The 23,680-nt window shown below is 53.2% G+C and overlaps 1 protein-coding gene across 7 annotated transcripts in view; it reads left to right on the top strand.

Annotated features, from left to right (window-relative positions):
* Positions 1 to 627: 627 nt before the first annotated feature.
* The window catches only part of SLC38A10 (solute carrier family 38 member 10), a 42,869-nt gene continuing 19,816 nt past the window's right edge, over positions 628 to 23,680 (top strand). For all 7 annotated transcript variants that reach the window (XM_059906565.1, XM_059906564.1, XM_059906562.1 and 4 more), the window contains exons 1-10: positions 628 to 1,034; positions 3,638 to 3,755; positions 9,489 to 9,534; positions 10,330 to 10,423; positions 10,634 to 10,777; positions 11,679 to 11,803; positions 14,876 to 14,978; positions 15,819 to 16,001; positions 18,606 to 18,717; positions 19,584 to 19,690. In XM_059906565.1, coding sequence (XP_059762548.1) covers positions 936 to 1,034; positions 3,638 to 3,755; positions 9,489 to 9,534; positions 10,330 to 10,423; positions 10,634 to 10,777; positions 11,679 to 11,803; positions 14,876 to 14,978; positions 15,819 to 16,001; positions 18,606 to 18,717; positions 19,584 to 19,690 — 1,131 coding nt within the window. In that variant the 5' untranslated portion in view covers positions 628 to 935. The remainder of the gene's footprint in view (positions 1,035 to 3,637; positions 3,756 to 9,488; positions 9,535 to 10,329; positions 10,424 to 10,633; positions 10,778 to 11,678; positions 11,804 to 14,875; positions 14,979 to 15,818; positions 16,002 to 18,605; positions 18,718 to 19,583; positions 19,691 to 23,680) is intronic.

Genomic DNA, 23,680 nt, shown 5'->3' with positions numbered 1-23,680 from the left:
AAGCTGCTAAATTTGTGGTGATTTGTTACGACAGCAATGAAAAACCAATATAATGAGGAGACATCAGACAAACTCCAATTGAGGGACACAGGGCTACTTACTAAGCACATTGAAAGAACGCAAAATTCGTAAGATCAACAGCTAATTAGAAAAATGGGCAAAAATGAATAAGCATTTCAAGAAGAAATGTGAATGGACAGTAAAAATATGAGTAGATGATTAACCTCATTTGTAATTAGGGAGAACAAATTAAAAACCACAGTGAGATTCCATTTTATTCACCAGATTGGCCAAACTGATGATACCATATGTATGTGACAATGGAACTCGCAGGGGCGAGTTCCTTGTGCTCTAGGTCCTGAAAGACACGGCTCAGGATCCCAGGTCCACAGGAGGATTAGCGGGGTGCTGGGACAGGTGAGCGGCCTCCCGGCCCCGCCCCGCAGGCCCTACCCCGCAGACCCAGCCCCCACCTCTCATTGGTTTGCGCCCCGCCAAGCCCCGCCCCCAGGCCTCTCCCTCCCGCCTTCCCCAGGCCCCGCCCCCGCAGGCTCCACCCAGGCCCGCCTCTCGTCTTGAGCGCCTTGCCCGAGCCCCGCCTCCTTGTCGTCACTTCCGGGCAGAGGAGCCCGCGGAAGGCGGAAGTGTGAGTGTGTGCCAGGGCAGCTGCGAAGCCGGGCTGAGGTGTTCCTGGCTGGCACCCCGCGGTTCCTCCAGGTCTGGGCGTGGGGACACGGGGGTGGCCAAAGAGAGCCAGCGGGGGACGAAGCCATGAGGCGGCCGCGGGGTCTGGCGGGGTCTGGAGGTTGACTACTCCCGTCGCCTTCCCGCGAGGCCGCCTCCTCCAGGCAGCCACCCGTCCCCCTCAGGGTCTCGCGCCCCACCGTCATCCCGGCGCCTTGGACTGGGGCTCCCGGGCTCCCAGACCCCACGCTATGACTGCGGCCGCCGCCTCCAACTGGGGGCTGATCACGAACATAGTGAACAGCATAGTAGGTGTCAGTGTCCTCACCATGCCCTTCTGCTTCAAACAGGTGAGTCCAGTGGGCAGTGGTCGCCGCCCTCGCCGCCCCGGGCTCATCCCCTCACGGGAACTAGGGCTGGGGGAGGCGGCCCCGCAGCTCGCCCGCCTCGGGGCTGCAAGAGAAACCGAAGGAATTTCCTCAGTGAAAAACTTAAGCACAAGTAATAGCGTCAGACCGAAGTGCAAGTGTAGCAAAGCAAAATGATCTTTCAAAAATGGAAAGTGACCACAGGATTCAGTGTTCTTTTTCTTTACTATTTTTTTTTTAAACTCTGACCTGACTTCACTTGTATTCAGAAGCACACAAGTCAAACCCCCAGGCCTTGGAACTAGATTGGGGTGTTGGTTACAAGGTGATTACTAAATTCTCCAGAGTGTACGCTTAAGATCTCTGCGTTTCACTGTATACCAATGTTACCTTGAATGAAAAAATCTGAAATGTTAAAAAATTGGTGTCATCCCAACATTAAATACTGCATGAAAGAAACTCACCATTTTTGAGGTGTGGATTCATTTGGCTTCTGTTTAATTCACAAATAGGCATTTGGTACATTAGAAAAGGGAGATTGATGGAATTATCAAATTGGGTAATTTCTTTCCTAAAAATGAACTTCTTAGCTTCCTGTGTGCCACGGTGGAGGTGCTGCTCCACCTGCCTCCTAGGGCAGGAGCTGTCCACTAGCTGGGTTGCTTAAGGGTTGGGGAGGAGGAGTGGGACACCAGAGAAGAACAGGTGGCCAGCAAGGCTTCAAAGACCAGTCTTATGTGATGAAACCAAATAGGTGGAAAAAATGAAAATAAGATGGACATTTTGGAACTGAAAATGGGCACCAGTCGTTTAATTTTAGATTAACACTTTGCATTTTTCATATTTAGTATATTTTGGATAAAAATAGCAAAAAGAAAGAAAATGCGTTTACGGTTCCCGTGTGAGTGGTTGACCTGACTTGGTTGGTGAGCATGTTGGCAGGAGGACAGAGACTGCAGGCCTATGTGGAAGGCCACGCTGGCGGCTTCTAGAAGCCCTGGGGCAACATCTGTGTCTCGGTATGTGAATCCCAGTGTGGGCCGGCCACCTCTGTTTCTGGAAGGACTACATGTCCCAGCGTGCATTGCGACTTGTCTGGCACAGAACTGCATCCTGGGATGTGTAGTTGGCTGGTCCTGCGTCTGTAAATGCAGTGCTGTCATCCTTGATGCCTGTCTGCCAAGTGCCACCATGGCAGGGTTCTGGTGATTCAGATTTGAGTATCTGCCGTGTGCTGGGCACGAGGCCCCTGCCAGAGCATTTGAACATGGGCCAGGCGGACTTGCCCGGGGAAGAGCTTAGAGGGGGGGTCTGCATGCAAGCCAAGACCTGGAAGTGGTTTGCCCTGCCCCGAGGGCCTGGCTGAGTTAGGACACTCTCTCACTCATCACTCAGCATCTTCTCTGTGAGAAGCCGTCAGCCAGAACACAATGTGAGGCCAACGGGCAATTTGGAGATAATGTGTTTTGATCTGGCAGCCAGGTCATTTAAAAAAAGTTTTGGTTTGCGTTTTTTGTTTGTTTGGTTTTAGTAATTTGGGTACTTTTCCAAAAGAATTAACATTTTATTGAAGTGTAACATGCATACAGAAAAGTGGACACATTTTAGGTGTACTCTTGATGGATTTTCATAACGTTAACAAACACATGTAGCCAGTTCCCAGATTAAGGAGCACAGCATTGCCAGCACCCTCCAGCCCTGCCTTCTTACTGAGGGTGCCCCCTCCTACCTCCAGTGCCACAGGTCAGTGTTGCTAGATTTTAACTTTACATGAATGGATCATGTTGTAGGTACATTTCGATGTCTGGCTAGCATTCCTCAATTTATCTGTGTTTTAACCTTTATTAGGCAGGCATGGTGTTTCCTATTTGGAGTGCTTAGGAACATGTGTACAGGCTTTGACCCCGTGGACGCATTCTGTGGGGTGGTGACCTGCGTGCAGGAGAGCTGGGTCGTGGGCTGTGTGTGCGTTCCACTCTGCTAGATGCTAGTAGGACAGTTGGTTGTTTCTTCAGTTTTTGGATTACAGATAAACCTGCTGTAAACATTGGCATGCAGGTTTGTGCATGAACACATGTTTTCATTTCTTTTGGGTAAATACCTAGGAGTGCAATTGCTGGTCAGATGGTGAGTGTCTGTTTAACTTATAAGAAAGGCGTAAATGTCATTTTTAATCTCTTCCTTCCAGAATGTGTTTATCACTCGTAGCTGTTGATCCAAGTGGCTGGAAGGTGGTTTGCTGTAGGGTGTTTGCAGGGAACTGGGGAGACTGGCAACCCCTTGCTGTTCCTTGAGACTCTGGGAGGGGCTGGGAAGGAAACGGTGTCCCTGGTGCTCTTTTGGGGTCATGCACAGGCTTTATGTCTCTGGACAGAGCCTATGGCCACCACATCCAGGAAATTGTCCTTTTAGTGCTAGGAACCACCACCCATAGGCACGGGAATGAAACAGAGCTGGGGCCTCGTGTCTAGGGGGCGGGGACCACGGGGAGGGCTATTGGTTGTCGCACATGCTGTTCAGTGTGAGAGGTAAAGATGCCGGGTAGTTTTATTTTGTTAACATCTCTTTTTCTCCCAACCCTACAGTGTGGCATCGTCCTGGGGGCCCTGCTCTTGGTCTTCTGTTCTTGGATGACGCACCAGTCGTGCATGTTCCTGGTGAAAGCCGCCAGCCTGAGCAAGCGGAGGACCTACGCCGGCCTGGGTGAGCGCATCGCCTCCCCAGGGGGCGCTGGACCTTTCTCAGTACCTTCTTAAGAAGTGCAGCATCTCAATCTGGGGGTTTGGGCCTTATTCTCTTTTTTATTGGCCGCACATGCGGCATGTGGGATCTTAGTTCCTCGACCAAGGATTGAACCCGTGACCCTTGCATTGGAAGCGTGGAGTCTTAAACACTGGACCGCCAGGGAAGTCCCTGGGCCTTATTCTTTTAATTACTTTTCTTCCACTTTATTCTTAAAGAGTCCTTTGAACAGCAGTTTCTTATTTTAAAATTTAATGCAATTAAAAGAAACTGTTGGGCTTTCCTGGTGGTTAAGAATCCTCCTGCCAATGCAGGGGACACGGGTTCGAGCCCTGGTCTGGGAAGATCCCACATGCCACGGAGCAACTAAGCCCCTGCACCACAACTACTGAGCCTGCGCTCTAGAGCCCGCGAGCCACAACTACTGAGCCCGCGTGCCACAACTACTGAAGCCCGTGCGCCTAGAGCCCGTGCTCCGCAACAAGAGAAGCCATCACAATAAGAAGCCCGCATACCCCACCAAAGAGTATCCCCTGCTCACCGCAACTAGAGAAAGCCCACGCGCAGCAACAAAGACCCAACGCAGCCAAAAATTAATTAATTAATTAATTAATTTTAAAAAAATTTTAAAAACCCCAAAAAACTGTTAACATCAACACACATTTTAAAATTGAGGTGATACTCATTCTCCTGTCTCCCCTTTATGCAGATCCACACAGAGAGCCCTCTCCCAGTTCAGGCAGCCTCAGCAGCCTCCGCTCCTGTGCCCAAGAGTCCCCAGAGCCTTCCTTCCGAGCTGCCTGACTGGGATCTTGCTGTACATCCCCACTTTGAACGCCATGGGCAGACTGTCCTTGGGCTCGGGTTCGTAGCTGGGAGCAAGTCACCATCTCCTCAGTGCTGTCCTGTCTCCTGTTGCTGTTGGTTGCAATTTCGTTTCCTCTAGATCTTTCTTTCTTCCTTTGATTTCAGTCGAGGCAGAGAAGGCTGTGCTTTCCGCCTCCTTTCAGTTTGGACTATTTCCTGGGCAACTTGGCTCTGAGGGCAGGGTCCCCCACTCTCCTTCCCCCCTCAGGGTGGTGTGTGCAGGCTGCATTCTCTCCACCGCCTCGGAACTTTTGGCTCTGCACTCCATTCTGGGCATATATGGTGTGGGTGTTGAAATACCGATGCACATGGTCTCAGGAGCTGGTCCTGAGCACTTCTGGGGAAAATTCCTGTCCTTCGGCTGGAAGTCTCTGACCCTCCAGCTGGTGTGTGGCCAGGATGCTGGGTCCGCTCGTGGAGGGCCTGGTTGGGCCCTCAGCTCACAGCTCTCACGGCAGAGAGGAGGCAGCAAGAGGAAATGGTGTGCGGAGTTCCAGGAGCCAAACAAAATAAAAACATCTGCAGGCCCCACATGTGGGCCTTTGGCAGCGTGACCTCTGGTTTCCTTCCAGTCTGCCTACTTTGCATTGGCATGGAGGTACTTGCATTTGTTCTGACCTCAAAACTGAAGGACTACTTCCTTCTCTCTCCGTTCTGATGAGAATGGTGATGTCAGACCTTTTTTTCTTTTAAGTTTTTTTTTTTTTTAAGTAATCAATTTATTTATTTATTTTTGGCCACATTGGGTCTTCTTTGTTGTGCGCAGGCTTTTCTCTAGTTGCAGTGAGCAGGGGCTACTCTTCGTTGCAGTGTGCGGGCTTCTCACTGCGGTGGCTTCTCTTGTTGCAGAGCACGGGCTCTAGGCGCGTGAGCTTCAGTAGTTGTGGCATGTGGGCTCAGTAGTTGTGGCTCACAGACTCTAGAGCGCAGGCTCAGTAGTTGTGGCGCATGGGCTTAGTTGCTCCGCGGCATGTGGGATCTTCCCAGACCAGGGCTCGAACCCGTGTCCCCTGCATTGGCAGGCAGATTCTTAACCACTGTGCCACCAGGGAAGTCCCTGTCAGACTCTTTTATTGCTATTGGAGTCACTTGGGGAAGTGAAATTTATCAGCTAAATTTGCGCCCCGCCCTGCCCCCCACATGAGACCAAATTCTACTTGGGATGAAATGTGCTCCTGGGCAGGTTCCTTCCTCCGTCTGTGGGGCCATGGCCTTTAGGGTGACTCTTTCTCCCCACTGAGGGTTCCTGTAGCAGACATCCCACGAAGTGCTTGGCTGTGCCCTGAAAGAGGATGGGTGACCCTGACCTGGGGAGGCCATGGTTTTTGACAGCTGTCTGTCTGAGTATTCTTAGAAAGTCCCTGAGAAGGCAAACTGGTTTGGCTAGCTGTGAAAGATTGAAGAAAACTACCCATGGACACCCTTCTGCATGGCTGGCTGGGGCTCCTACCTTTAACTGCTTGTGGTGACTGCAGCCCAATTCTAACTGCTAGAAGCAAAAAGGATCTGAAACCACCAGTGGTCTCTGGTCATGTCTTCGGTACCAAACAAGATGGCTCAGTTGTGTGAACTCCCACAGTCCCCCAGGCCCAGCCTGCAGCATGAGCTGCCCTTCGTCCTGGCTGTGTCTTGGCACAGTCTCAGAAATGGAGAGGCCCCACCGCTTGGAAAGGAGCCCTAGACAGGAAGAGATGGGAATCTCTCGACCCTGTGGGCCAGCAACCCTCCCACGCTTCCTGAGCCATCTCCTGCTGCCTGCAGGCCTTTCTCTTGTCCTCTGCCTTCTCCTGGCCCAGAGCTTGCGCTGCAGCCGGAGAAGGTGGCCCAGGAGGAGGGTGCTCACTGCATCCTCGTGCCTCAGGCCCGGGGACATACGGCCTCTGTCAACAGAGCCCCCAACGCATGTTGTCTGCTGGGCCCATGGGCATCAGGCAGGTGGGGGTCAAGGAGATGGACAGACCTGGAGACAGTGCAGGCCATGGTGCAGAAATTCCTAGAAAGGCCGTCGCAACTTGAACAAATAACCTTTTTAAACTGTCTGCGCTCCGAGGAACAGGTGGGTGGTTTTCTGGTGTTTGAGTTTGTGATATTTCTGTTTGGTTCGTCTCTGGAAATGACCATAGCTCTGCCCACTCCGCTCTGGCCAGTGCGTAGGCATCGCTGGAGAATGAACTTTGCCAGTTTGGGGAAATACAGCACTGGTGGATTTTTTATTGGTGTTTTGTGTGTGTTTTTGTGGTGTCTTGTTTGTTGCTTATGGGCTGGTTCTGTTAATTTTATCCACTTCTTACCTGCTGCTCCCTTGGCCTGCATGGCATACTTTTGAGTGGACTTTTCAAACCCCATTTTCAGAAGATATACAGCTATGTCAGATAGTCAACTGCCCCTAGAAGTTGTGGCCCCCTCGAGGCCACTCTGACCCGGGCCCTGCCCGAGGAGGGTGGCCAGGCCTCGCCACCACCTCGGAGTGCTCAGTTGTGCGCAGCAGATGCTCTGGCACCATGTCTGTGGTCCTGTCATCCGCCCGCCCAGGTTTCTGTGGCCCTGGTCAGCCTGCTGCCCGCTCATGGGCTGGGTGGGGCCTGCAGAGGGCCTGTCCCTCCCTGCCTGTCTGCGGTTGCGTGACCTGTACCTGTGGATACTTGGCTTGGGAAATGAGGGTTGTAAAACCAACCTTTCTAGAACCCAGGATTCTCTGCACCCCCTACCCCTCATCTTTCCAGCAAATGCTCATCATCCCCTGGCGGATGGCAGTGGGGAGTCAGCTGCCATCCAAGGCCTGGCTCTGGGGAGGGCTGGGTTGAGGTCGTCACCCTCAGCTTGAACAGCACGGTTTGGTGCGTGCTTCCTCGCTCTGCCTGGCGGGCAGGAGGCTTTGGACTGTGGGTGGTGAGTATGGGAGTGGGGCTGGGGTCCCACACTCAACGAGGCGGGCTAAGGGTCAGCTCTGTGTGCACAGCGGCCGTGGAGCCGTGGGCGAGGCCATGGCCCCAGGAGGACGAGCTGAGCCAGTGTCTCTGGGGAGACTGGAGAGTCCCTCCTGACACCAGTCCTGGCTCCGCACCTGGTGGGAGTGCCGGCTCCTGGCCCCCGTGAGGCCTGGCCCGTGAGCTGCAGCGAGCCTGTCACAGATGGAGAGGGAAGGCCCAACCCAGGAGCGTGGGGAAGGGATGTGCCTTCTCAGAGACCACCCTGCCCACTCCTCCTAGCCTCTCGGGGCAGGTCTGGTGCTGTGGTTCCGGCCCAGAGGGGCAGGAGGGCAGTCCCCGGCTTGACAGGCGAGAGGCTGAGGGCCGGGGGGCTGCCAGGTGTTTGTATCGGTGACTCGGGATTAGAGGTTACTGAGGGATGGACATTTGAAGTGGTGGGTGGGGTGTGGGGGGGGCTGGCCCAGGTGAGGAAAGGGTGAGAACGGGGCTGGAACCACAGGCCGTCTCAGCACAGGTAGCAACTTGGGGGCAGCCCCATGAGGATGTCGTTCTAGGAACCAGTCGAGTCTTTCTGGGTGAAGAGGTGCCACCTCCCGACTTGACCTCTGGCTTCCTAGAGCAACTTTAGCTTCCTCTGTCCAGAATGCAGGTGTGTTCTAGAACTTTCTCTGGCAGGGTGGTCTGAGCATTTGGAATACGCTGAGATGCTCAGCTTCTTTTTGGAGAAGGAAAAGGAATGGGATGTCTGGGCCCCAGGCACCTTCACGTTTGGGGCACCGGGCTCTGTGTCTTAGATGACCCTGAGGTGCGAGTGTCTGTGCAGTAGTCAGACAAGCCGGGAGGCTGGAGTGACCTCCCCAGCAGAGTGACCCCCTTTGCTTCTCAAGGCCACCTGCCCTGTGGCTGTGCAGCCCAGGTCAGGTGCCACGCTCACTTACTTTTGGCAGTGTCGTGCCTTTTCCTAAGTAATTTGAAAGGAACAAGGGTCTTTGGACTCATTCATATCAATCGGCCTTCGTGTTCCCTACTTTCCCAGTCTCCTGGGCAGCCCTGGCGCTGTGTGAGGGAGGGACAGGGGCAGGAAGCTGGGGCTGTGCTGTCACACGCACCCCCTTCTGCTTGCTCCTGGGAGACCAGAGCTTCTCTCTGCCCTCGTCCTGCTGGACTGTGGGGACGGGACGCAGGGGTTCCGGGCCACTGTTAGGTCCTGGGAGGGACCTGCTGAGTCAGCTCTTAATCTCGCCTCTGCTAGAAGCAGCTCCACTGTCAGGAAGGAAGGGCAGAGGGGCTCCTCTCCGCTGTAGGATGCGCCCTTCACCAGCAGGGCAAGTGGGGGCAGGCCCGAATGCACTTGTCCCCTCCTGTCCCAAAGTACCACGTTTGAGATTTTCTTCTGAAATCACAGAGGGGACATAGCGGCCCTTAGCCAGGTCCCCTTGGTGTGGCTGTGAAAACCAGATGTACTGGGGCTGGGCTGACAGCCCTCCTGGGCACCCCGCACCCCCCACCCCCGTGCAGCTTCTGCCTCAGGCAGGCCTCTTTCAGCCTCCTTCACAGCTGCCCGGCTTGCCCAGAGAGAAACTGTTACTTCGCTGGCATGGTTTTTCTTGTCTTTTTTCTTTCCTTTTCTTTTCTCTCTTTTTTTTTGTGTGTGTGAGAAAACCAACCCACACTGGCTTTGTTCTTATTTTCTGTGATTTTTGTTTGTTGAAGGTAGATCTGAAAAAAAGCATGGGACCAAGATTTTAAAATATCCCCTTTACTCCCATGGAACTCCAGACCTGCAGGTTTTTGTCAAATTGCCTTTCACAGCTTTTATTGGTAACATTTTTACTGATGTGCTTCTCCCACTGTTGGACTGAGCTGTTCATTCTCTCCCCCACCCTCCGCCCACTAGCGCTGCACGCCTACGGAAAAGCAGGGAAGATGCTGGTGGAGACCAGGTAGGTGGTGCCGTTCTGTTGGGGTAATTCTCTCTGTTCTTCACTTGTGGCCAAAGAGAAACTGGAGGATTGTTACACAATGAGCCGTATGTTTTAGATGCGGATTGGTTCATAGCTTGAAATATTTCTCTGAAGTGTTACTTACTAAATAGCTGAAAGTTCAATTTATCGTACCCTTAAAATGATTAGTGTCAAAGCTGAAAGCCTTATTTAAGTCTTACTAAGAAAAATATACAAATGGAAAACCCAGGGAACATAGCGAGGGGGCGCTCCCTCGGCTGCACTTCATCTCTTGGTTCTGTTCCTGAAGCTCGTACGCACCCCCCACCCCGCCCCCTGCCCCGGACACTGTTGCATAAAGGTGGCATTAAACTCATATTCTCCCTTTGGAGTAAAATTTTATGAGATGAAAAAATGGCTGGGAAATTGCACTTTTAGGCTTCTAAATTAGGGAATTGCAAACTGAAAAGGATAACCCTTTCTGAAGCAGTCAATTGTTCTTTTAACTTGTCTAACATCACAGTGCATTTTTGTAGCACCTGAAAGAACTTTTAGAACCTCCTGTGGAGAGAAAAATGTAATACCAATACTCAATACTCAGTACTCATTCTGAGTAAAATAGCAAACTCCACAGCCAAACCCTGTAAACCGTTGAATGTTGATACCATGTCTCCCACTCAGCCCCTCCCTTGGGTTGTTGCGTGTCAGCGGCCACCCAGCAGGGATGGGGGCACGTCTGGGGCTCCCCGGGACCCTGGTGCTCAGCTCTCAAGCCCACGCCTGCCTTCCTTGCAGCATGATTGGGCTGATGCTGGGAACCTGCATCGCCTTCTACGTTGTGATTGGCGACTTGGGGTCCAACTTCTTTGCTCGGCTGTTTGGGTTTCAGGTAAGGACATCTGCAGGTGCGTTGGAAGGCTTGTGGCTGCTTGCGTGGCAGCCCAGGGACACCGTTTAAATCCACATCTCACATGGGGAGCGGGAGGGGGGCCGAGACCAACATGCTGTGTGGTGAAGCTCCCTGGGCCCTGGGTCAGTGCCGGGGCTGTGGCTGGGAAACCCAGGGATTCACTGGGGCAACGCCTGGCGCTCCCTCCAGGTCACCGGCACCTTCCGCATGCTCCTGCTCTTCGCGGTGTCCCTGTGTATCGTGCTCCCACTCAGCCTGCAGAGGAACATGATGGCCTCCATCCAGTCCTTCAGCGCCATGGCCCTCATCTTCTACACCGTGTTCATGTTCGTGGTGAGTGTTGGGCCGCCAGCTGCCTTCCAAGGATGACAGCAAGGTGATGCAGATTCGTCCACAGGGGCACGGTGGATAGACAGGGCCAGCAGGGGAGGGGAGGCCTCCAGGGCAGGGAGTGAAAGTGTGATGCTCCTCAGTTCACGAAAGACCTTTTATATGGGGTTTGTGGCCAGGGGTCACGAGGCCAGCCTTTTGTCACAAGGGGGCGAGCAGTTGTTTTCCAGTGAGTGTTTATCACAGGCTGGGGGTGGGATGCAGCGTGGAGTTAACACTCAGGGTGCCCCTTTCCTCCCAAGCCTGGGAGGCCCTCAGTGGGAGCCCTTGGGCCTGAGCCCCTGATCAGTCCTGCGGAAGCAGAACGAGAGAATCTGTGCAGTGGGCTTTCCTTAGAAGACCGAGCACCGGGCGGTGTTCCCAGCATCCCTTGGCCATGAGGGCCAGCCCAGTGACCGTTCCCCTTCTCTCCAGACAGCCCTGTCCTTGATGGGTTTGTCTTTTAAATCATGCCCGTGCAGGACCGGCAAGGACCTGCCAGGTTGGGGGACAGTCCTGTCCCGGAGGCGACTGGGGCCCACCAGGTGGGCCTCGTTGCTTACCGTCTGCGCTAAGCAGCCCTGGACAGGCAGCTGCCCCCGATATCAGGAGGCCCTGCAGCGTGCGCTTCTCTGGGCAGCACCCGGCCAGCTTGCAGCACAGCAGAGGGCAGCGGCCCCGGGACCGTGCACCACCCCCGGCCCCTCCAGCTGGTGGCACCAGGCTGCACTGTGCCAGAGCCTGCAGGCTGTCTCTTTCCCACTGTGGTGCGGGCAGCATCCATTCCTTGCCTGGCCCTGGCCCTGGCCCGAGTCCCACCTGTGTCTGCTGCCTCGTGCCAAGCTCCGCTTTCTTCTCCTCACAGATCATGCTCTCCTCCCTCAAGCACGGCCTCTTTGGTGGGCAGTGGCTGCGGCGAGTCAGCTACATCCGCTGGGAGGGCGTCTTCCGCTGCATCCCCATCTTTGGCATGTCCTTTGCCTGCCAGTCGTAAGTACTGCCTGCTCCCGGGGCCCCGCGTGTGAGTGTGTTACGAGGTGGGGCTACGATCCTGGGAGAGGGAAGCACCGTTTTCTTCAGTGGATGATCCAGGCCACGAGGAGTAACGTGTTCTTCACCGTGGCCTTCCTGCTTTGGGTTCAGGGTGGGAGTTAGATGTTTACTGAGGGAGAAATCGACTTTATTCCCGAGATGTGTTGCCGGCACTGTTGGTGAGAGCGCCGAGTTTGCCAAATCCCCCACGAGTAGAGTTGGCTGTGGGGAACACAGAACAGCCCCAAACCATCTGACTCACAGAGTCCTGAGCATTTTGCCAGAATTTAGCTGTTCGTGTGAGAATATTTAAGAGGAAATTGCACAAACATTGACTTCAGACTGCCGCTGGGATGCTTTCAGAGGCCCGTGTGTGTGTGCGTGCGTGCACGTGAGCAGGCGTGCGCTCTCTGGCACGCAGGGCTTTGTAAATGCAGAGCAGCTATTTCCTTAATTCCAGTAGCCTTATCTTCTCTACCAAATGACAGGAGCCTGTGATTCATGCCCAGTCAGGTGGTAACCTGCTCAAAAGAGAGGCGTAAATCCGGCGGGGATAGGAAGGGACCATCGGTGGCGGGGGGCTGGCAGAGCAGCCCCGCACAGCTCTACGGGCATCAACTGTGCCAGTCGTAAACTAGCGTGACAGATGAGACTGTCCAGACTGCTGTGTTTACACCCACACGCGAGATCCAAATCATGGTTTCCCACTTCTCGTCTCTCTTGGCAGCTTGGTTTCCACCAGAACGCTCTCCACTCTTGCTGTTTAATGTCCCCGTTACAATCAGTGACAGAAGTTACATCCTTTTGCCATGTACCTAGTTACCGGTTGTCCTTTTTGTCTGAGTTTGCTTCTTTGAAAATAAACCCTGGTCGGGCTTTTGGTGGCGGCTGCTCTGTAGTCAGGCACGTCTGCTGGGTTTGGTTCTCAGGTGGAGTTATGGGTTCCGGAGGGGTTGTGAGCACATGTCCCGTCTGCCGCTCACGGAGGGCACAGGGCCTGCAGAGGCACCCACGTTCCCTGGGGAGCGATGCTGAGGGGTCCAGAGCTGGGGGCATCCAAGGGCAGAGATGGCTCTTCCCTGCCCTGCATGTCTGCCCCAGAGCACGTGGGGGGCGGGGGCCCTGCTGCTCTTGCCGGGTGACCACGGGCCGGCTGTGTGGCTGGTCTCCCCGTCCTGGACGGGCCAGGCCTCCGCTGTGCCATCACTGTGTGGCCCTTTCTGGTCTGAGTTCGCAGTAAATGAGTACATGGTGGTGCAGGACCACTTGGCCCTGCGGCCCAGAGAAGCTCGGAGAGAGCACTGAGCACGTGGAGGGCCAGGCTGTGCAGGGGGACAGGCGGACTCCTCTGACTCAGGTAAACTGAGTCACAGGGCTGCTCAGCGAGGTGGGCAAGTGCTCTGCGGGTGCTGGGTTGGCCCGCCGTGGGGGTCTGGCTGCCACCATCAGGGGTCCTTGGGGCCCAGGCAGGATTGGAGGAAGGCGGGGACCGTGGCCGTTCCACACCCATCCATCCCCACGTTCAGGGCACAGCCCCCTCCCCGCAGTGTCAGCGGCTCTTGGGCAGGGACTTCTCCCTGTGTGTGCTGGGGGCCGGGGCGGGACACCCTTGTGCTGAGATCTGGTGCTGGGGCTCCCTGGCATGGACCCCACTCTGGCCCAAGGAGCTGGTCAGCACCCAGATGATGGTGCCAGTTCCCCTGCAGGTCCTCTGCCGCCTCCCTGGGCTGCATGGGCGTGTGGCCACCCGCTGCCCTCCGCCGGGCCGAGGTGGGGACAGCTGTCTGCTGTGACCCCTGCCCACTGGGGGTAGCTGATGGGATGGTGTGCAGGGCCGGGGGACGGTGCCAGCTTCTGCCGGCCAGGCCTCCCCCATCCTCATCCTTGTCGTTTGCTGTTAATAATGTTAGCGCGTCCTCTTTGTTCTCCTTTCACTTTTTTTAAGGCGGTTTTGGGATTTGGCTCCGCTGACTATTGTGGTTTCATTTATGTCCTGACGCGCCCCCTCCCGGCCTCCCGCGTGGCGTGACCGCTGGCCCTGTCTCCCTTGGTGCCGAGCCTGAGCCTTCAGCACAGTGTCACCCTGCTTTCTCCTCTCAGGGCTGCACAGGAGCCCCCCCCATACCCCCGCCCCCGGCCCCCGGCTCCCTACCCCCCACCCCTTCCTGTCTGCCTCCGTGGGGCCCACCTCTCGCAGGTGCCGGGTCCCTGCCTGCTGTTTGCAGAGAGCCTGCATGGACGCATCCCTCCCAGGCCCGGCAGCGCTGCCCTGCTGGCTGTGGGCCGAGGGACTGAAGCCACTCTTCCCGTCGCAGAGCTGGGTCCACGCCGGCTCCGAGCCCCTCGCTGAGGCGCTGAGATGGGCAGGCAGCCCGGCTTGTTTGTTTAACTTTCCATTCTTTTTTTTTTTTTTTTTTTTTTTTATAAATTTATTTATTTACTTTTGGGTGTGTTGGGTCTTCGTTTCTGTGCAAGGGCTTTCTCCAGTTGTGGCAAGCGGGGGCCACTCTTCATCGCGGTGCGCGGGCCTCTCACTATCGCGGCCTCTCCTGTTGTGGAGCACAGGCTCCAGACGCGCAGGCTCAGCAATTGTGGCTCAGAGGCCTAGTTGCTCTGCGGTATGTGGGATCTTCCCAGACCAGGGCTCGAACCCGTGTCCCCTGCATTGGCAGGCAGATTCTCAACCACTGCGCCACCAGGGAAGCCCAACTTTCCATTCTTTTGACAGCGATGCTCTGAACCGCTTCCTGCTTCCCCTGTAAACATGAGGTGCTTCAGCCCAGCCTGGAGCGGTCACGCTCCTGCTGCAGTGGAACAAACGGCCTTTCATCCTGTGGCACTTCTGAAATGTTTACAGAGAGCACGTTCGGGGAGGGCTCTGAGTACTGTCTGTAGTATTGTGAGAGCTCAGCCTCGGCTCCGGTGGTGGCCAGCGTGGTGGGAAGGCAGGTGTGGAGACTCGGCTGGGGCTCTGGGGGAGGTGTGTCTGTCTCTGGAATCGGCTCCGTGAAGTCGCTCGTTCTTATACAGCCAGGTCCTGCCCACCTATGACAGCCTGGATGAGCCATCAGTGAAAGCCATGAGCTCCATCTTCGCCTCCTCCCTCAACGTGGTCACCACCTTCTACGTCATGGTAGGAACCCTTTCACACCCCACCCCCTTGCACAGTTCCTCCAGTCCCCCAGCGCAGGCCTGCCCTTGCTCCCTCCCATCCCAGTGCCCGCAGGCTGCCGGGCAGCTCTGCGCCTCCGCTCAGCTCCAGGGCCACCTGCGAGCCCGCTCACCAGGTGGTGGTGTTGTCCCCATCCCGGGAGGAGCGCGGGTGCCTCAGCGCAGGGCCTGGAGCCTCCCCAAGACCTCTGCTGATTTGCTGTAGAAAGGTGGTCCATCAGTGAGAAATTGGAGAGAGTAAAATAGCAGAGAAAGAATATCACAAGTTCCAGCCCGCAGATGCAGATACAGTTCATGTTTTGGTAGATTTTCTCTCCAGTCTTCTTAATTCTCCTCTTCGTTGTTTTTTTACATGGCAAATAGAGATACAAATTCACTGAGAGTCTGGCTTGTTTCCCTGAACTTTGTGGTTCCGCCATTCTTGTCAGTTTTTACAAATGGTCTGTCAGATTGTTGTCCACGCTGAGCCTGAGCTCGTGGGGACCTTGATTTACCCCATGGTTTGGGTTTTGAACCAGATTAAGTCCGGCCCCTCTGCGGGGCTCATGGGGCATTCCGGTGCTCCCTTTCCATGCAGGCAGCTCCCTTCTCTTGGTGCCCTGTTGTCCAAGTGGGGAGAAGCCACATCGGACTGTCACCTTTAGGCCTGCAGCCTCTGCTCGTCAAGGAGGATGTTTACGAGCCAGGAGCTGGGGGGCCTTGGTCTTGCTGCAGCTGCTCGTGATGAGGCTCGCGGCTGTTCCAGGGAGGGTGCGCCCCTCTCACCACATACCGCCCCCATCCCTCTGTCGTCCCCCCGCAGGTGGGCTTCTTCGGCTACGTGAGCTTCACCGAGGCCACCGCGGGCAACGTGCTCATGCATTTTCCTTCCAACCTGGTGACCGAGATGATCCGTGTGGGCTTCATGATGTCCGTGGCCGTGGGCTTCCCCATGATGATCCTGCCCTGCAGACAGGCCTTGAACACGCTGCTTTTCGAGCAGCAGGTAAGGTGCTCAGGGCCCCTCGGACGGCGTTCTGCCGGGAATTGTCTCTGTCCTGGTCTCAGTTATGTTGTCCTCAGGTGGCTTTTGCTAGTTCTTTATTTTCCTGGGCGGTAGTAGGAAAAGTTTTTCCTAGTTAAAAATTAAAAACTCCAATTAAGGGCTTCCCTGGTGGCGCAGTGGTTGAGAATCTGCCTGCTAATGCAGAGGACATGGGTTTGAGCCCTGGTCTGGGAAGATCCCACATGTCGTGGAGCAACTAGGCCCGTGAGCCACAACTACTGAGCCTGCGCTTCTGGAGCCTGTGCTCCACAACAAGAGAGGCTGCGATAGTGAGAGGCCCGCGCACCGCGATGAAGAGTGGCCCCCGCTTGCCACAACTAGAGAAAGCCCTCGCATAGAAACGAAGACCCAACACAGCCAAAAATAAATAAATAAATAAATAAATGTATTAAAACAAACAAACAAAAAAACTCCAATTAAAATGAAATCTTTTAATAGGGATCTTTTTTTTAACCAACTTTGGAGGACAGAGCCCCAGATCAATCGGGTCGATTCCAGCAGGAGATGTGGAGTCAGGCCCAGTGTCCAAGCAGGTTAGGCTCGTGTCCTGTGACTTCCCTGCTGTCCCCCACATCGGAGAAGTACCAGGAAATCAGTGGCTTGCTTCAGCACAACCCTGTGGGAGAGGAGTGGTTGGGAACTCAGAAGAGCCGGTTTAACTGACAGGAGCTGATAATGGCCGGCCGGGTGGGCAGATGAACGCTGGGGTCAGGCCACCATTCTCTTTACATTTGTGTAAGGGAAAATTTTGATAATTTGACGAAGGACATCTGAACCTTGAGAGAGGCTGTTTTGTTTGCTGTCGTGTGTGTAGGCCCAGCGCCATGTAGTCCTGTGTAAGCAGTTTTCCAAATGTACAGTGGGAACCCACATTCCCCTGGCTCTCTAACTCCTGCCCAGTCGACAACAAGAGGTGCAACTGTGGTAGCTCGTGCCCAAGGGCGAGGGCATGGGGTTGGCCCTGTCTCTCTGCGGTGGTTCTTGTGTTCCCGCCCGAGTCCTTGAGCCTGGTCTGTGGCGTCAGCCAGGACTCCTGGTGGCCACTTGAACTGCTTAGGCCATGGTGGCGGGGAGGGGAGAGTCTGGCAGGCAGACGGGGTGGGTGGCTGCCTAGGCCTCCAGGACAGCCGGAGCCGGGCTCGTCCCTGTGGCTTGGCGCGTGGTTGAGGCAGCCTCCCACGGATTCTGCCACCAGGGACAACACCTTGCGGCAGAGCCCCAGGCCTGAAGAACTGGCTGCCTGCCCCACCCCTGTGAGCTGTTCAGGCACCTGGGCACCAAGCAAGGCTGTGTCCCCTGGGGGGCGCGGCAGGCCAGCTTATGCGGCCATGGGGTCCTCTGTCTGATGCAAACATGTACTTCATATCTGAACAGCATTTGTGTTTCTGTAAATAACATGTTTTTATGATTTTTTAAATTAGAAAATCAGTAGTGGTATTAAAGGAAATGTTAATTCAAGTGGAAAACTTACCTGCATGCCTCCATCCTCATTCAAATGACCCGTTCTGCTCCCCTTGGCGTTTGTGTGCATCTCTTTGCAGATTTCCTCTCGCTGTGTTTTCTCCTGTCTTTAGTCCATGTGTATCCATAGAAACCCCCAGCGTCACTAAGCCCTTGCTCTCACTTCCTGTTCATTGCTGGTCTTTCACCCTTGACCTATCACGGGTGACTCTCGTGACCCTCTTCCTGCATGTAGCTGCCCGTTTCTTCTTCTCCTCTTGGAGTGTTTCTTGGGTAAATTTCTGTAGGATTCTGAGTCAGAAGGTGTAGACCTAACAACCTCCTTCACTAGTCTGTCCTAAGAAAGCTGCCTTTGCAAGTCAATTCTGGACATTGGGTGCCTCCAAACTGTAGTTCTGGAAGGGTCTGAAGCTTCACTTGAGTGGTGTTTTCCTAGCCCAGCAATAGTAATCATGGCTAGCCCCTCCTGTGTGCACAGCACTGTTCTAGAAGCTTCACTCCCATCACCTCCTTTGGTCCTCACCACAGCCTGATGAGGTGCTTCCGGTGCCCCTGTGCCTATGGATACGGAGGTGAGGCCAGAGGTGGTCTCTTTGGCTTGATTACAGCATGTAATGACTTGACTTGTCCCCTTGCCTTCTTCCTGAACGTGCCTGCTGGAGATGAGGTTGGCGCAGCCGAGCGTGTCTGTGTGCATGGGGGGCCCACCGAACCCTGAAACCCACTGCATGTCACTGTGAACTGGGGATGTGTTCTGTTTCCCGTGTTATGCAGTATTTTTAAAAATCTCTCTCACGGCATTGCTCTAAAAGGAGAACAGAAGGATTTGTTCTTCGTATCTCAGAACGAAGTTGTTATTTACCACCGTAGCTGCTGTGAGGAGCAGCCTAGACCTTCCTGGGGTCCGCGGTTCTGGTTGCAGGTTCACGTTCAGGCACATCTGCCTGTGCCCAGAGTGCTCGCCTGCCACCTCCCGGGCAGACCTACCTGGGGTGTTGGTAGAGCCCTTTAAGGACTTGCTTACAGCAGAGTGGAGAGGAAATTGGTCATTTCAGAACCTTGTTTTTATTTTCTTTCATGTAGCAAAAAGATGGGACCTTTGCCGCCGGAGGCTACATGCCACCCCTGCGGTTTAAAGCCCTCACCCTCTCGGTTGTGTTTGGAACCATGGTCGGTGGAATCATGATCCCAAATGGTAAGTGGGGCTGCTCCAGCGGCTGGCCTCTTGCTGGCCTATTCTGCCCCGCGCCCCCTTCCTGCTGTTGTGCGCCCCTGCCTCCAGTCTCGGTGTTCAGCCAAGATGCTCAGAGTCTCACCACTGTCCTCTCTGGTCAAAAAAAAGTCTAGAGACTCTTGGGCGCTTTTTTCTTTGGCTCCCTGAGAAAGGCTTGGGAGAAAATGCTGCAGCTTGATGTGACCACAAACACGTGGGTGGAAGCTGCGATGCGGGGTCCAGGCGTGATGTGTGAAGTTAGTGGTTATAAAGCAGCTCCTTACTGCTGACTCCTGATTTTGTTGACACGTCACCGAGGGAAAAGGGAAGGGCCCTGGGCAAGATTTCTGTTGTCCGATGTCCTGCTCCAGCACAGACAAAGCTCATTGTCCTCAGACATCGAGTGGGCCCCGCATGCCCTCCAGGTAGCGACCCCCAGTCCCAACACTCCAGGCTCCCAGCTTCCCCACGCAACCAGGACAGGCCCTGCTCGGTCACTCGCTGGGCAGCAGGTGGGGTGATGTAAGATGATCCAGCCCAGAAGCCCCCGCTGGCCGCCCCGGATGCTCCGCGAGGAGCCGTAACAGCGTTGTGGACCCAGCACGGGGCGGGCAGTGCTGTTAGCCTCACCTCACTGGCGAGGAAGCTGAGGTACAGAGAGGAGGGGACTTGCCTGAGGCTCCTGGCCCGATGCTGTCAGATTGGACACCCTAAGGGTCCTTGCGGGCACAGAAGGCTGTGCCCCGCTCCTTGCTGCTGTCCGGCGGCACGCGTAGATGCGCCTTAGTGGCGAGGCTCCTCACGCTGCTCGCTGGAAGCTCACCCCTCCCTGTCACTCTTGTTCCCAGTGGAGACAATCCTGGGCCTCACGGGCGCCACGATGGGAAGCCTCATCTGCTTCATCTGCCCGGCGCTGATCTACAAGAAGATCCACAAGAACTCCCTCTCTTCCCAGGTGCGTGCTGCGCAGCGCTCTCAGCCCCACTCAGGGCGGGTCTGGGTCGGGGAGAGCAGGAGGCGGTGTTCTCTGAAGTTCCCGTGAACTCGTTGTGTTACTTAGCACAAAAGGATCATGGTCCTGTAGGTCTGAGAAACGTGGGGTTAAGCCAAGGTGAGCAGCCTTGCACCACAGGGCCGCCGAGCCGAGCTGCTGACCACGCTTATCTGAGCATTGCGTGCTGAACCGCTTTCCCCGCCTGTCTGTACGGTGACCGGATTATCTGTGTGTGCCACACGCTCGCGTCCCCGTCTCCATCCCCTCCTGGGGACACCCGCACTGTCTCGCTGGGGACTGTCTTGTTGGTGTCACTTCTCCAGTCTTTCACTGTTACAGACAATGCCATGGTGACTATCTGTGCCCACGAGCGTTTCTGTGTATTTGAGAAAGTACCTATAGGAAGCTCTCTGGGCCCCGGGATCCCTATGTCAGGAGCGGGAGCTTTCCCCCAAGGGCCCGTGTGCAGGTCAGCGCTGTTGCTTAGCAGCCAAGCTCTGCTTCTCCCCTCCGTCAGCCCGAGGGCGGGGGCAAGTCTCGGCTGCCCTGGAGTAAAGGTGAGCATTTCTCTTTCCATGAACTGTCCGTGCTTTTTGCTCACCTTTAATGGAGTTGTTCAGCTTTTTCTTATCGGTTGATTTTGGTAAATTTTTTAGGAGCATAGTATACATATGGCAAAACACATAATTCTCATGTACAGCTTGATACATGTCGGCTAAGTTCCACACCTGGAACCACCTCCAGGCCAGATACAGAACATTCCAGCACTCGAAGCTTCCCTGGGGCGCCCCACAGTCTTTCCTCCACTAAGGTTACTGCCTGTCTGTCTTCTAACATTTTGGAATAATTTTGCCTGCCTTTCAAGTTAGTACAAATGGAGTCTCACAGGAAGTGTCAGCGTGTGTCTAGCCTCCTTACTCAGCATCACGCCTGAGTTCCCCCGCGTTACTGCCGGGGTGGCCAGGGGTGGTTTGCCGTCTTCCCTGCCATGTGATTCTCCACTGTAGGAATCTACAGTCACCCAGAGCAGAGTGTCCTGGACGGGCTGCTCTGCACGTCCCTCCTAGTGCAGCGTGTGTGCACTTTTGTTGGTTATTCACCTAGGTGCGGAATTGTTGGGTCCTGAGGTTATGTCTGTCCAATTTTAGTAGATTTTGCCAGACTTTTTCCAGCTTTCCAAAGTGGTCCTCAGGCACCATATTGGAATTTTAGTTGCTTTAACATCTACCGTCCCTTTTTCAGATTCTAGTCCTTCCGATGGACGTGTAGCAGTACCTCATTTGGGTTTTAATTTGCAATTTCCAGGTGACTGTTGAGCACCTTTTCATACTCTTGTTAGCCGTGTGGGTGTCTTCTTTGTGAATGCCTTTCAAGTCTTGCCCATTTTTTAACTATTGGGTTGTTTTTTTCTTATTGATTTGTAGAGGTTTGTAAAAGATTCTAGATAAAAGACTTTTCAGAAGTATATATTACAAATGTTTTGTCTCACTCTTGGCTGCCTTTTCACTTTCTTAACGACACCTTCTGATCAACAGATGTTCGTAATTTCAGTGTAGTTCAGTTTTTTGAGTTTTTCTTTTGCTGTGTGCTTTTTATGTACTACTTAGGAAATTTTTGCTTATCCCCAGGTCCTGAAGACAGTCTACTCTGTCATACTGTAGAAGCCTTGTATTTTCTCTTTCACATTTAGATCTACTTCCCATCTGGAACGCTTGGTGTGTGGCAGGGGTCAGGGGTCGTGTTCTGTGTGACTCTCCAGTTGAGCAGCAACCCCTTGCCCCAGCGTTGCTGCGGCACCATTGTCATCAGTCACCTGTGTACGTGTGGGGCTGGGAACTCCCATTCACTGGTCTGTCGGTCTCTCCCACACTAGCGCTACCCTTTGTTGGTTGCTGAGGCTTTGTAGGGAGTTTTGATGCTGGCTACTTTAAAGATGGCCTTTCCTATTGTTGGCTCTTTGCATTTCCAACTCAATTTTATTTTTTTTAATTTTTAAAATTTTTTGACCGCACCACACACCACGTGGGATATTAGTTCCCCGACCAGGGATGGAACCCGTGCCCTCTGCAGTGGAAGCGCGGAGTCTTAACCGCCGGACCGCCAGGGACGTCCCTCAACTCGGTTTTAGAAGTGGCTTCTCAACTGTTGGCATTTGACTGGGATTGCATCAAACTATAGATTGAAGATTTGACATCATCATTCACTTTGCAACTTTTCCTAATTTCCATCCTTATTTCTTCTTTCACCACTGGCTTCTTTATTTCTTTATTTATTTTTAATGCTAATAATACAAAATTTTAACTTTTTCTCTAACAGCAAAGTCGCAAGCAGAAAAAACACTGTAACGAGTTGTGAGAGAGACCACAGAAGAAAGGGAAAACATTTTAGTACTTTTAATGGTACTGTTTACCTGATTTTTGGATAAAAGGCCACACATCTTCATTTTGCACTGGGTCCTACATATTAGGTTATATTAGCTCTGCTCTTGACTGCTCTGCTTCTCCTGAGGCAGATCTCAAACCTTTCCTTATCAGAACCCCCTTCTGTCTACAGCCCTTTGGGACTCCAGCTGATTGTCACCAGTAGCTTCTTTAGATTTCCAAACTTTGGGGGATTTTCCAAGACTCTCTTTTATTGATCTCGAGCACAATCCCAATGTGATTTGAGGACACAAGCTGAAGAACTTCAGTCCTTTGACATTTGTTGGGGCCCAGCAGATGGTCTATTCTGATGGCTGTTTAGCTGGCTGTAGAGTCTGCAGTTGTTGGATGCAGTATGCTTCCAACGTGTGGTTAAGTTGAGTTTAGTAACTGTGATTTTTAGATTTTACATATTCTTACTGATTTTTTAATCTTCTGGTGTATCAGTTATGAAAAAGGTATGACAGTTCCCACTTTAATTACAGGTTTATTTATCTTGTTATATCAATTTTTGCTTTTTGTTTTGAAGCTATGTTATTAGGAGCATACAGTTTTAAAATGACTATATCTTATTAAACTGTCCCTTTTTGTTGTGAAACGTTCCTTTTTATCTTTGGAAATGCTTCTCTCCTTAAAGGCAGCCCTGTCTGATACAGTGTAGCTAATCCAGCTTTATTTGGGGTTTATATTTGCACAATATTGTTTTTATTATCCTTTCTCTTTTGATCTCTCTATGCCTTTATATTTAAGGTATGTCTCGGTAAGAGCATTTTAGTTGGCTTTTGTTTTGTTTTGTTTTGATCCATCCTGATAATAGGAGTATTTAAGACTATTTACAGTTAATAAAATTACTGATTTGGGGGGATTAAAGCTTCCGTCTTACTCTTTGTTTTTTATTTGTCCCATCTGTTCTTTTTTCTGTTTCTTTTTTGCTTGCTGCCTTTTGGATAAATCAAGCATTTTAAGCATTTATTCTCTGTTCTTCTGTTAGCTGTTGTACATTTCTGTTCTACTAGTGGTTATACAAGGCAGTTTAATATGAATCCTTGGCTTATTAGAGTTGACCATAAGTTAGCTTTTTTTAACTGCTTCCCAGATGAGGTAACTCTCCAATGATATTTTAACTCCATTTACCTTCCTCTAGCCTTCGGTGCTATTGTTTTTATGTATTTTAATTTTACATATATTTTAAACACCACAAGACATCATTATTATTGTTCAAAATAGTTTGTTTATATTGATCCTTTGCACCCTCTTGGTTTTCTGGGGCCTGGTTCTGTCCCCTGACATGCTTGGTACTTTGTGTAGGTGTATGTGAGACATCGTGGAGGCTCTGGATGATGTTGTCCTCTGTCCAGCAGACAGAGGATGGGCAGAAGGCCTGTGTCCACTTGAGGCCAATCTGTTTCAGGTTTGCCCTCACTCCTAGAGTGTAGCCCTTCCTGAGTCTCAACGCAATCACCGCAGATTACTAAATTCTCTGCTTAGCTTTCATCCTCTTGGCAACTGCTCTCTGCACGACTCTGCCCAG

This window comes from Balaenoptera ricei, chromosome 20 (genome assembly GCF_028023285.1).
Source record: "Balaenoptera ricei isolate mBalRic1 chromosome 20, mBalRic1.hap2, whole genome shotgun sequence".
NCBI classification, from domain to species: Eukaryota; Metazoa; Chordata; class Mammalia; order Artiodactyla; family Balaenopteridae; genus Balaenoptera; species Balaenoptera ricei.
This window is presented reverse-complemented; position numbering and strand designations above follow the sequence as displayed.